This window comes from Podarcis erhardii, assembly GCF_964252035.2.
Source record: "Podarcis erhardii genome assembly, chromosome: 7".
Lineage (NCBI taxonomy): Eukaryota > Metazoa > Chordata > Lepidosauria > Squamata > Lacertidae > Podarcis > Podarcis erhardii.
Window position 1 is genome coordinate 90,648,090 of NC_138511.1, and position 12,575 is coordinate 90,660,664.

The 12,575-nt window shown below is 48.1% G+C and overlaps 1 protein-coding gene across 1 annotated transcript in view; it reads right to left on the reverse strand.

Moving 5' to 3' along the window:
• Nucleotides 1-221: 221 nt before the first annotated feature.
• LRFN1 (leucine rich repeat and fibronectin type III domain containing 1) overlaps nt 222-12,575 on the reverse strand; it is a 154,927-nt gene continuing 142,573 nt past the window's right edge. The window contains exon 3 of the mRNA XM_081868900.1: nt 222-1,503. Within this exon, the coding sequence (XP_081725026.1) occupies nt 630-1,503 (874 nt within the window). The 3' untranslated portion in view covers nt 222-629. The remainder of the gene's footprint in view (nt 1,504-12,575) is intronic.

The following is a 12,575-nucleotide window of genomic DNA, read 5'->3' on the forward strand; positions in this document are numbered from 1 at the left end:
AGTTTTTCTGTGGTCTTATGCTCAGTTCTCTCCTGAAATAATTCCCCCCAATTCTCTCCTTTTTTTTTATTGGAACAGTTATTAATGCATAAAGAGAAGGAAAGGGGAAAAAAAGAAAGAAAAGGATCTTTGTTTAGTTTTTCGTGTCATCTGTGCATATGTGTCTTTCCTTGGCCTCCCGCCACCCCCAACCCCCCTCCCCCTTTCCCAACGCTCTTGAGCACTGGCACCCCTAAAACCATCCACAGCCCCCCCCATCTCTCTCTCTCTCTCTCCCAACACCCTCTTTCCGGGAAACTGAACTTTCTCCCAATTTCAGCAAAAAAATCATGGTTCAGTTCCCCTTCTCAATCTCTCTCTCTCTCTCTCTCTCTTTTTGTGGCTCGGTTAAGGCACCGCCGCAGAAGATTCTGGAAACGAGCGGTCGATTGCGGAAGAGGTTGGGGGGCAAAGGGGGGGCGGGCCGGATCCGCCCCATGCCCCCCGTGAATATTTCGGCCTGCTTCTCTCTCTCCCCACGGTCACCTTCCCTGCCTCCCTTCCTTGGTTGCTCTGCCCCCAACGAGTTGTGCGTCCGGCAAGTCCGTCCGTCCGTCCGTCCCCCCTCCCTGCCCCCGCCACCCCGCTTTTCAGACTGTGCTTTCGAGCATCCATTCTGTGCTGCTAAAAGTGACCCTCCTGTGGCTCAGGGGGTCCTCGTCCGAGTTCAATTGGGAGGTGGACATGTGACGCTTTGTCCGTGCCCGGCGCGGGTAGCTGTGGCTCTGGAACAGCGAGTAGTCCCCATCGAAGGAGTGCCGGTGATGGTGAGTCCTGGACAACTCGCGCGTGGGGAATCCCACCAAGCCGCCACCAACGCCCATCTTGGCCCGCAACGGCGGCCCCGACCCGGCGTCCTTGACCAAGCACAAGGAAACCGTCGAGCCCCTCAGGGCACCTTCTGCCTGCCCTTCGTCAGAAGACAAGATGGCCACCGTCTGGAGGCTGGAGCCCATCTTGGAGCCTCCTCGGCTGTCCAGCTCCGTCAAGGCAATGTCTTGGCGGCTGGGCGCCTCTCCTGCAGCGTCCCCCCTCGGAGGAGGCTCCTTGGAAGCCACTTCTTGGAGAGTCTCGTATTTGTCCTTGGAGGCCGAGCGGGGAAGGGCGTGGGCGTGAGGCTGGTTCCCGTTGGTCTGTGAGTAGACGTTGCTGACTTTGGCTTTCTTGTGCTCCTCCTGCCCGCTGTAGACTTTGTACCGGATCATGAGGATGATGATGAAGACCAGGACGGAGGCCACGATGATGCCCCCGATGATGATGATCATTGTGCCCCCCAGGAATTGGGTGTGAAGCGAGTGGCACTGGGTGGCCTCGCCCTCCGTGGTGAACTGGACACAGCCCACCACCCGGGTGGCCGTCAGGGACGTCACCCCATCGTCGTAGACGGCCAGGACGCACAGGTCGTAGTCCCGTCCGGCTGCCAAGTCATTCACCAGGAAGGTCTTGCTGGACGAGGGGATCATCCTGGGGGGGCGAGGAGAGAAGGAGACATTGGGATCAAACAAATTGAGGGTTAGAAACAGCACCCAGCCACCCCTTCCTCTCTCACGGGCCTCATTCTTGCATGGCTTAGGGCCCTCGTATCTACGGGACCGCCTCTCCTGGTCTGCCCCGTAGAGGACATTAAGGTCCATGAATAACCACAGTTTAGAGGTCCCGGACCCTAAAGAAGTCAGACTATCCTCCACCAGGGCCAGGGCCTTCTCAGTGGTGGCTCCCACCTGGTGGAATGCTCTGTCCCAGGAGACCAGGGCCCTGCAGAATTTAACCTCCTTCCGCTGGGCCTGTAAGACAAAGCTATTCCGCCTGGCCTTTAATTTGAATTCAGCCTGATCTTTTATTTCCCTTCTCTTCCCTCCCCCTCCCCTTTTATGAAGATCACCCGCTCTGAGACCCCACAGCTAATTCTCCCCTGGTCTCCTCGCTGGCCCAAGTAGGACCAATTCAGCCAGCTAGCCCTGGGGATTATCGAATTGATTTTTGAATTTTATTGTCATTCATGTTTTCACATTGTATTATATGATGTCTTTATAATTAAGTGTTTTAAAGAGTTTTAAAATTGTTGTTAGCCGCCCTGAGCCCAGTTTTTGAACCGGAAAGGGTGGGGTGTAAATAAAAATTTATTATTATTATTATTATTATTATTATTATTATTATTATTATTATTATTATGTAACTTTCACAAAATCATAGAATTGTAGAGTTGGAAGGGACCCAGGGGTCATCTAGTCCAACCCGCTGCAATGCAGGAATCTCAACTCAAGCATCCATGGTAGATGGCCATCCAACCTCTGCTTAAAAATCTGCAAGGAAGGAGAGTCCACCACATCCCAAGGGATGTGTTGTTCAGCTGTTGAACAGCTCTTACTGTCAGAAAGTAATGTTTAGTCGGCATCTCCTTTCTTGTAACTTGATGCCGTGGGTTCGAGTCCTGCCCTCCAGAGGAGGAGAAAACCAGCTTGTTCCATCTTTCAGGTGACAGCCCTTTTTATACTGGAAGGTGGCAGAGGAGGGTGAGCAAGATGATCGAGGGTCTGGAAACCAAGCCATATGAGGAACGGTCGAGGGAGTTGGGCATGTTTAGCCTGGAAAAGAGACTGAGAGGAGATAGGATAGCCATCCTCGAATATCTGAAGTCACATGAAAGATGGAACAGTTTTGTTTCTGCTTTTCTTGATAATAATAATAATAATAATAATAATAATAATAATAATAATAATAATATTATTTTTCTTTGGCGATCACTCATGTTTGAGTAAGATTGTCTTCCAGAAACACAGTCTTAACAGTGAGTCCATAAGTGACTGTGGAGGCCAATTCTGGACCCACACGTCCTTCCACAGTGGGGACATAGGTTTCCAGGCAGGAGTTGATCCCGGTGAGGGTTTGCCAAGCATGCCTTCCTCTTGGCACATTTCTTCCTTGCGTCCTGAGTTCGAGTGTCTTCAAAACCCATGACACCTTTCGTCAAGGCTGTTCTCCAACTGGAGCGCTCGCAGGCCAGTGTTTCCCAATTGTTGGTGCTTATACTATATTTTTAAAGATTTGCACTGAGATGGTCTTTAAACCTCTTTTGTTGACCACCAGTATTACACTTTCCATTTTTAAGTTGGGAATAGAGGAGTTGCTTTGGAAGACGATCATAGAATCATAGAATCATAGAGCTGGAAGAGACCACAAGGGCCATCGAGCCCAACCCCCTGCCAAGCAGGAAACACCATCAGAGCACTCCTGACATATGGTTGTCAAGCCTCTGCTTAAAGACCTCCAAAGAAGGAGACTCCACCACACTCCTTGGCAGCAAATTCCACTGTCCAACAGCTCTTACTGTCAGGAAGTTCTTCCTAATGTTTAGGTGGAATCTTCTTTCTTGTAGTTTGGATCCATTGCTCCGTGTCCGCTTCTCTGGAGCAGCAGAAAACAACCTTTCTCCCTCCTCTATGTGACATCCTTTTATATATTTGAACATGGCTATCATATCACCCCTTAACCTCCTCTTCTCCAGGCTAAACATGCCCAGCCCCCTTAGCCGTTCCTCATAAGGCCTCGTTTCCAGGCCTTTGACCATTTTGGTTGCCCTCCTCTGGACCCGTTCCAGTTTGTCAGTGTCCTTCTTGAACTGTGGTGCCCAGAACTGGACACAGTACTCCAGGTGAGGTCTGACCAGAGCAGAATACAGCGGCACTATTACTTCCCTTGATCTAGATGCTATACTCCTAGATGCTATACTCCCATCAGGCATCCACACAACATGAGCAGTCCAATGAAGCTGATGTTGAAGAATCATTGCTCCCACCTGACTGGCTTGCTCCAGTCACTCTGAGCCCAGAGGACCCAAACCAATGGCTTCACATTGCACCCAAGGAGATTCCGACTAAACGTCAGGAAGAGCTTTCCGAAAAGGTTTTAATGCAGAGGTTTTAATGCAGAGGTTGGATGGTCACCTGCCATGGATGTTGATGAGATTCCTGCATTGCAGTGGGTTGGACTAAATGTCCTTCAGGGGTCCCTTCGAACTCGACAATTCCATGATTCTAACCCTACCTGGCATCTTTCCTTAAAACAGAGTTGGGAAATGATATATAATGAATTGAAAAAATATGTTTAAAATAACTTTCTCTTAACCCCCCCCCCCCGAAGCCTTTCTTTTAGGAATTTTAGGTGCCGAAATCCCAAGGGAGCGGAAAAGTTTATTTATGTATGCAACCATGTTTACATGAATATTATAGGCCCAGAGATGGAAAGAAGATAAAGTCCCGACCAGAGAGGAACGGCTGATGAAGATGATGGATTATGCCAAAATGGCAAAAATGACTGGAAGAATCAGAAATTTAAATAAAGAAAGGGGAAATTATCTGTAAAACCATTGTAAACAGTTAAAATTGTTAGTAGGATTGGAATAACACTTGTAGTTTAATGTTGAATTGTGGAAATAATGGAGATGTAAAAGATTTGGATTATTATAAAAGATGCAGGAGGAAATGACTAATAATAGACCACAAAGGGGAGGGGGGAAGTCCAGGAGATTCCTTTAATCTTGTTTTTATGTTCTTCGTGTGCCTCCTCTGCAAGAGGTCCGGAGGGCGTCAAAATGAGAACAGGGCCTTCTCTGCCGTGGCTCCCGGTCTGTGGAATGCTCTCCCCAGGGAAGTTTGCCTGGCACCTTCACTAGACACCTTTAGGCACCAGGCAAAAATGTTCCTTTTCAGACAGGCCTTTGCCTGATTCGATCTACATCCTATACCCTTTTTAAAAATGCTGGGTCTTTTGGGTTTTGATTATTATTGGGTTCTTGGTTTTGTTTTGATTTTATGTACAGCGGACGCTCGGGTTGCGAATGTGATCTGTGCGGGATGCACATTTGCAACCTGCAGCGTTCGCAACCCGCATCTGCAATTCGGTGCTTCTGCGCATGTGCAAAGAGCGAATGCCGAAACCTGGATGTAACCCGTTCCGGTACTTCCGGGTTTCGGTGGTCCGTAATGTGAAAACACACAACCTTAAGCGGCTGTAACACGAGGTATGACTGTATTTGATATTTTATGTGAACCGCCCTGAGACCTTCGGGTATAGGGCAGTATAGAAATAATAATAATAATAATAATAATAATAATAATAATAATAATGATGATGATGATGATGGTGATGATATTGTATGTTGGATAAGGTAAAGGTAAAGGGACCCCTGACCATTAGGTCCAGTCGTGACCAACTCTGGGATTGCGGTGCTCATCTTGCTTTACTGGCCGAGGGAGCCGACGTACAGCTTCCGGGTCACGTGGCCAGCAGGAGTAAGCCGCTTCTGGCGAACCAGAGCAGCGCACAGAAACGCCGTTTGCCTTCCTGACGGAGTGGTACCTATTTATCTACTTGCACTTTGACGTGCTTTCGAACTGCTAGGTGGGCAGGAGCAGGGACCGAGCAACGGGAGCTCACCCTGTCACGGGGATTCGAACCGCCAACCTTCTGATCGGCAAGCCCTAGGCTCTGTGTTTTAACCCACAGCGCCACCCGCGTCCCACCAGTATGTTGGATATGTGATTGTAAAGCTGTAATTTGAAAAAAAATAATCCCCAAATAAATAAAAAATAAAGTGAAATAAAACAGAGGTGGGGCAGGAGAAAACAGATGCTCAGCACCTTACTGTGCGCCCTGGCAGGCGAGGGATGCAGAGGATCCAGGCGGGAGAGGCGGGGAGGGGGCTTGCAAAGTGGTCCACAGACTGCTGAAGTGCCGCACTTCTGCAGAGCACTCGATTAGTTCCCATTTATTAGCAGGAGCGAGTGATGGAGAGGCCTGAGGAGCAGCAGGCAATTAGCCAAGAATTATAGAACCGTGTCGCCAACAGCTGCAATTTTCTGGGGGTGGGAAAGACAGGATGGAGGGGGAGAAGATATGTCGGGGGTGGGGGGTGACACACAGATCGCACATGGCCCAGGCGACCTGGCGGGAAGATGGATTGATCCGGCCAGGGAGGGGAGAGAGCAGGATCCATCATTCTGCCAGCGGAAAGGATTAGCCGGCGTCAGCCTTCAAAGAAACAAGGTATCTGAGCCTCCACACCAGGGTCTCGCTGGGTCTCCACATCTGTCTCCCACTGCCGGAACATGGCGCCTCTGGAACGGGTGAATTAATCATCGGGAGAGAAGGGGCAAGCTTCTCCCCATGTCCTTCGGAAACTGCCTCCGAGAGGATTGGACAAATTCTGGGAGGAGAAGGCTACCTGTGGCTTCTGTCGGTGGTGCACGTCCGTTCTGTGTCCAGGGCAGCTGTCTACCAGCTCCATCTGGTACACAGGATGACACCCTATCTGCCCGCAGACTGTCTTGCCAGAGTGGTGCATACTGGGCCGAGGCCATTTAGGGCTTTCAAGATCAACACCAACACTTTGAATTGTGCTTGGAAACGTACTGGGAGCCAATGCAGATCTCTCAGGACCGGTGTTATGTGGTCTTGGCGACCGCCCCCAGTCACCAGTCCAGCTGCCACATTCTGGATTAATTGCAGTTTCCAGGTCACCTTCAAAGGTAGCCCCATGTAGAGTGCATTGCAGTAGTCCAAGCGGGAGATAACTAGAGCATGCACCACTCTGGCGAGACAGTCCGCGGGCAGGGAGGGTCTTATCCTGCGTACCAGATGGAGCTGGGAAACAGCTGCCATGGATACAGAATTGACCAGCACCTCCATGGATAGCTGTGAGTCCAAAATGACTCCCAGGCTGCGCACCTGGTCCTTCAGGGGCACAGTTACCCCATTCAGGACCAGGGAGTCCTCCACACCAGCCCGCCCCCTGTCCCCCAAGAATTGTACTTCTGTCTTGTCAGGATTCAACCTCAATCCATTAGCCGCCATCCATCCTCCAACCGCCTCCAGACACTCACACAGGACCTTCACTGGTTCTAATTTGAAAGAGAGGTAGAGCTTGGTATCATCTGCATACTGATGAACACCCAGCCCAAACCCTCTGATGATCTCTCCCAGCAGCTTCATGTAGATGTTAAAAAGCATGGGGGAGAGGATGGAACCCTGAGGCACCCCACAAGTGAGAGCCCAGGGGTCTGAACACTCGTCCCCCACCACCAATTTCTGGACATGGCCCAGGAGGAAGGAGCGGAACCACTGTATAACAGTGCCCCCAGCTCCCAGCTCCTCTAGACAGTCCAGAAGGATGTTATGGTTGATGGTATCAAAGGTGGCTGATAAACCACGGTTGCAGCTGACTGGGCATTATGCCCCAAGTTGGCGAAGACTGGTCTGCTGTGACATCAGACACAGCCAACACCTCAGCTGCACATAAAATCCAGGCAGGATGCTGTTTCTGGCAGGTGCCCCCCAATGTCTCTGAGATGCCTACAAGCCGCTCCTGAAGGCCACAGCCCTTTCCTGAAGTTTGTCGCCATCTGGCACTCTGAGATGCATTGCGCCTATCCAAGGAGGTTCTACTTAGCCACCGCAGCTACCTTTCCAACAGAACAGCTGGCGGACAGCCAGAAATGACACCTGGGACAGCTGGCTTGCAAGGCAGGTGCTCTGAGCTACGATACTCCCCCTAAAAATGCACTAAAATCTCAATTCTGAATAGAAGGATGATTTACTGTGAACCTAGGAGGTGACCTTATAGCATAGCTGCCAACTTACAGATTTGAAAATAAGGGACCAGCAGCCTCGAAAATAAGGGATCAGCAGCCAAAATAAGGGATTTTGGCTTAGCTTATACAGAAATCCGGCACTGATAGAGCCATGCTGCTTTTGCTGCGACTGACTGTGTTTTGCAGGGGGTTGGACTAGATGATCCTAAGGGTCTACAACTCCCACCAAAGAAGAGGGGCAGACAAAACTGATGAACAACATCGAGATGGCAAAGCTTACAGGCAGAATTAGAAACCAGGAAGAGGACCTCTTTAATAAAGAATGGGGAAAGTTTATAATTTAGTTGAAAAGCTATTGTAAAGAGTTACATACATTGGTAGGATTGACAGAAAAAAATGAACTATGGATGGACAAATGATTTATAAAAATAGAGTTAGGAAAGGGATGCAGAGGGGGAAATCACTACATTAAGATGCTGCACTGGTTGGAGGGGATGCTAAGCGGCACGTCGGGGCTGCCGTCGTCCTGGCGCGAGGAGTTCCATCGGCCCTTCCCTGCCCGAGAGAGAGGGAGGGAGGGAGGAAGAGGGACTCTCGCCCACGCCACCCGCGAGCCCGGCATGAGGCGCTTGCGGTGCCGCCGCGGCCGTGGCTGCTGAAGCACTGCCCTTCTGTGTCCCTCCCCATCCCCTCCTCTTCCTCCTCCCTCAGGCCACCTCCTCAGCCGCTGCCACCTCTGCCGCCTCCGGCTTCCCCTGGCAGCGCAGCAGAAGTCTCGCAAGAGAGGGGCTGCCTGCCCACCCGTCGCCACCCGTCTCCTCAGGACGTGCCCCTGAGGGGGGAGAGGGAGAGACGGAGACGCGGCAGCTCGTGAACGTGCTCTCTCTGGTGGCGGAGGACCCTGAGCCGCTGCTTCCCTCCCGAGCCGGGCAAGCATGAAACCCGGGAAATTGAAGGGACATCATCAATAAGGGACAGCAGCGGGACATGGCGCTGGGATAAGGGAGTTTCCCGCCAAATAAGGGACGGTTGACAGCTATGCCTTATAGCAAAGTCGGTCCATCAGTACTGTCTACATGGACCAACGGAGTCTCTATGGGATTTCAAGCAGGGCTCTCTACCTGGCTTACCTGGAGTAGCGACTTCTGCATCGCTACTTCAGGTGCTTCTATGAGTCTGTGCTGCTGGGGACTGATCCTGGGACTTTGGGTGAGCAAGGCAGGGGCTCTAACCACTGAGCCACAGCCCTCCCCCGGTTCTAGACAACTGGATAGCTCAGTTGGCTAATCGTGCCAAGGTTGCAGGTTCGATTCCCCTACATCCAACTCAATCCAACTCAATGGTGCAACGTTGGAAAATGTTGATCACTTCTCCTACCTGGGCAGTTATCTTTCCACAAGGGCTGACATTGATGCCGAAATTCAGCATCGCCTGAGCTCTGCAAGTTTGGATTTCTCCCGACTGAAGTGCAGAGTGTTTGAGGACCGGGACATTCGCAGGGAAACCAAAATGCTTGTTTACAAAGCTATTGTACTACCAACCTTACTGTATGCTTGTGAAACATAAACCACTTATAAATGCAATCTCCAACTCCTGGAAAGATTCCACAAACGGTGTCTCCGGAAACTTTTACACATCACTTGGGAAGACAGGCGAACTAATACCAGTGTACTGGAAGAAGCAAAGATCACTTGTGTTGAAGCAATGATTCTTCAACATCAACTTTGTTGGACTGGTCATGTTGTGCAGATGCTTGATGATCGTCTTCCACGGCAACTACTCTATTCCCAACTTAAAAATGGAAAGTGTAATGCTGGTGGTCAACAAAAGAGTTTTAAAGACTGTCTCAAGGCAAATCTAAAAAAATGTAGTATAAACACCAACAATTGGGAAACACTGGCCTGCGAGCGCTTCAGCTGGAGAACAGCCTTGACCAAAGGTGTCATGGGCTTTGAGGACACTCAAACTCAGGACGCAAGGGAGAAACGTGCTAAGAGGAAGGCATGCTTGGCAAATCCACACCATGATCAACTCCCGCCGGGAAACCAATGTCCCCACTGCGGAAGGACGTGTGGGTCCAGAATTGGCCTCCACATCCTCCCACTCTGGAAGAATGGCAGATGAAGGTGATGGACTATATGGGACTGGCAGAAATGACCGGCAGAATCCGAGACCAGGGAAAAGAGTCGGCGGAAGAAGACTGGAAGAAATTTAAAGACTATCTACAGAAATATTGTAAGATTAAGGAATGTTAGAATGATGTTGGACAGAAATTAAGTGGTTTCCAACTGGAATGCTTAAGAGAATATGAAAAAAAAGGTTTAGAAATAAGCAAAAACTAATGGTGAGGATTTGCTGAACTAACAATTTGAATTGGAATACAAAAAAGGGAGGTATGAGGAGGTCTGGAAAATAAGTCAAAAGAAAATAAGTAATGGAAATTCTATGTGTTTTTAATTGTTTTTATTTTTGTATTTTTGTTATTTTTTCTTTTTATTTTACATTGTAATATTTTTTGAAAACTTTAATAAATATTCTATAAAGAAACCCCCAGAATTGGCCTCCACAGTCACTGTTAAGGCCGTGTTTATGGAAGACAATCTTAGTTGGCTATGAGGGATCGCCAAAGAAGAAGAAAAATCTAAAGGTTATGGGTTTAATCCCCGCATTGGGCGAAAGATTCCTGCCTTGCAGGGGGTTGGAATAGATGATCCTCAGTTCTCTGATTCTAGTGCTGCCATGCTGAGCACAGAAGGAGAAAGTCTTTGAGGCTTCTTTCATGGCTACTTTCTTGCCTCTGCGCCTGAACTCTGCTTTAATCTTATTGCTGGCTTTGTGACAATTCCTGGCAGGGAATCCCAGTATGAGCAGCTGTTCCACCTCTCCTGCTCTCCCCTTCCCGAGAGATGGCTGCAAGGTGGCAGGAGTGGAGGAGATAAGATGTGCAGGATCGTCGGATCTCTGGAAGGGGAGGGTGTCAAAGCGGGGAATCTCCTCGGGGAGGCTAATGGAGGGGAACGTGCTGGTGGGTCAGTGGTGGAGCACCTGCTCTGCATGCAAAATCGTAGAATCATGGAGCTGTAGAGTTGGAAGGGAACCCGAGGGTCATCTAGACCAACCCCGGGCAATGCAGGAATGTGCATGTGTCTTTGAATGAACAGAACAAATGAGATTAAGATTGTGAGTCAAAGGAGTGGGGAGTGTGTGAATCCAGCGCTGCTTAGCTTATTTTTGGGTTGCTATTTCGTTAGTTCATAATTTATGAATATTGTTGTACTCTGCGAATCCTACAAGAGGACTTTTGTTGTTCTTGGCCTGTTTAGCTTATCTTTTTAGTTGTTTGGTTTAACGTGGTTCATAGATTCTAATTGTTTGACTGGTAATTTGTAATTGCTTAATTTCTTAACTATTCTACAGGATTTTACGTGATTTATGTTGCATTGTTGCATTATGTTGCATTCTGTTCTGTTGTCGTTATTTATTGTTTGTAAGCTGTTTCGCAATTTAATGAAATAATAAATTCAAAGAAAATGGCAAGGCTTTTATTAGCCAAAAATTGGAAATCGCAAGAAATACCAACAATAGAAGAATGGCAGATGAAGATGTTGGATTTTTTTGGAGCTGGCCGACCTGACTGGAAGAATCCGTGACCAGAAGGAAGAGGAGACACAAGAGGATTGGAAGAAATTTAAAGAATATTTATCTAAATATTGTGATATAACATAATTAGAAAATTCTTGGAAGTAAAAAATAGGCTTAGGGGCAGGATACGAATAGGTGGTAGTAAATATTAAGGATTAGAATATTAATAACAGAGATGAGGACAGTAAATGAAAGGAGTGAATATTATTAGAAATATGAATTTGGAGAACTGCTATACAGGGGTTAAAATGAAATTCAGTTAGAGGAGATTTGAGGAAGTCAGTTATCAATGTAAAGAGAATTAGAGATTTGAAGTAAGAATTTTGTTTTGTGTTTTCCTTTTTTTTTTTCTTTTTCCTTTTCCTGTTGTGTGTTTTGTAATGTTTTCTTTTTCCTCCTCTATGTGATAAATGTGGAAACCAATAAAAAAATTTGAAAACAAAAAAAAAGAAAGAATAAATTCAAAGAAAGGAAAGGAAAGGAATATACAGCTGTCCCTTACAGGGATCGAACCTGCAACCTTGGGCGTTATCAGCAGCACTCTCACCAACCTCACTCTCTGTTCCAGGAATCCCCAACCTGCGGCCCTCCAGATGTTTTGTCCTACAAATCCCATGATCCCTAGCTAACAGGACCAGTGGTCAGGGATGATGGGAATTGTAGTCCAAAACATCTGGAGGGCCGAAGGTTGGGGATGCCTGCTCTGTTCCCTCTCCCCTCTGTTCACCCAGCTCCTGCAAACACCTTCCCACTTTCAAATCATTTCCCCAGCAAAAACATTTCCTGAGATCCTTCCCCTGCCTTATTTATTCATTTATATTAATCCTTTTCTATGCTACCCTTCCTTTGTTGCCAGCGCTGAAGGCAGCCCATTACGAAAACAATAATAACTATTAAAAAAACACCCACCAAAAATTAGCATCCCACATAACGATAATTAAGTCAAATTACTCGTAAGATTGTAAATATATATGATTATCCCTAATGCCATAACACGGCGAGAAATTTAACAATAGCTGTGTGCTGTTCAAAACCTGCATGGATTTGGGCTGCGAGCCTGCACATGCTTACTTGGGAGTAAGCCCAATGGGACTCTGTTGGACTTACTTTGGAGTAGAAGTGCACAAGTTGGGGCTCTGCTGGCAGGCTGCAGGAACAGCTACAAAGTCTGTCCCACTCAAGTCGGTGGGGTTTACTTCTGAGTAAAAGCTCAGACAACTGTATGGAATAATGCATGGCAGGAAACTATAGCTCAGGCATTCAGAAGAACAAAAAATAATTACCGGTAAATCACAGGGCTGATCT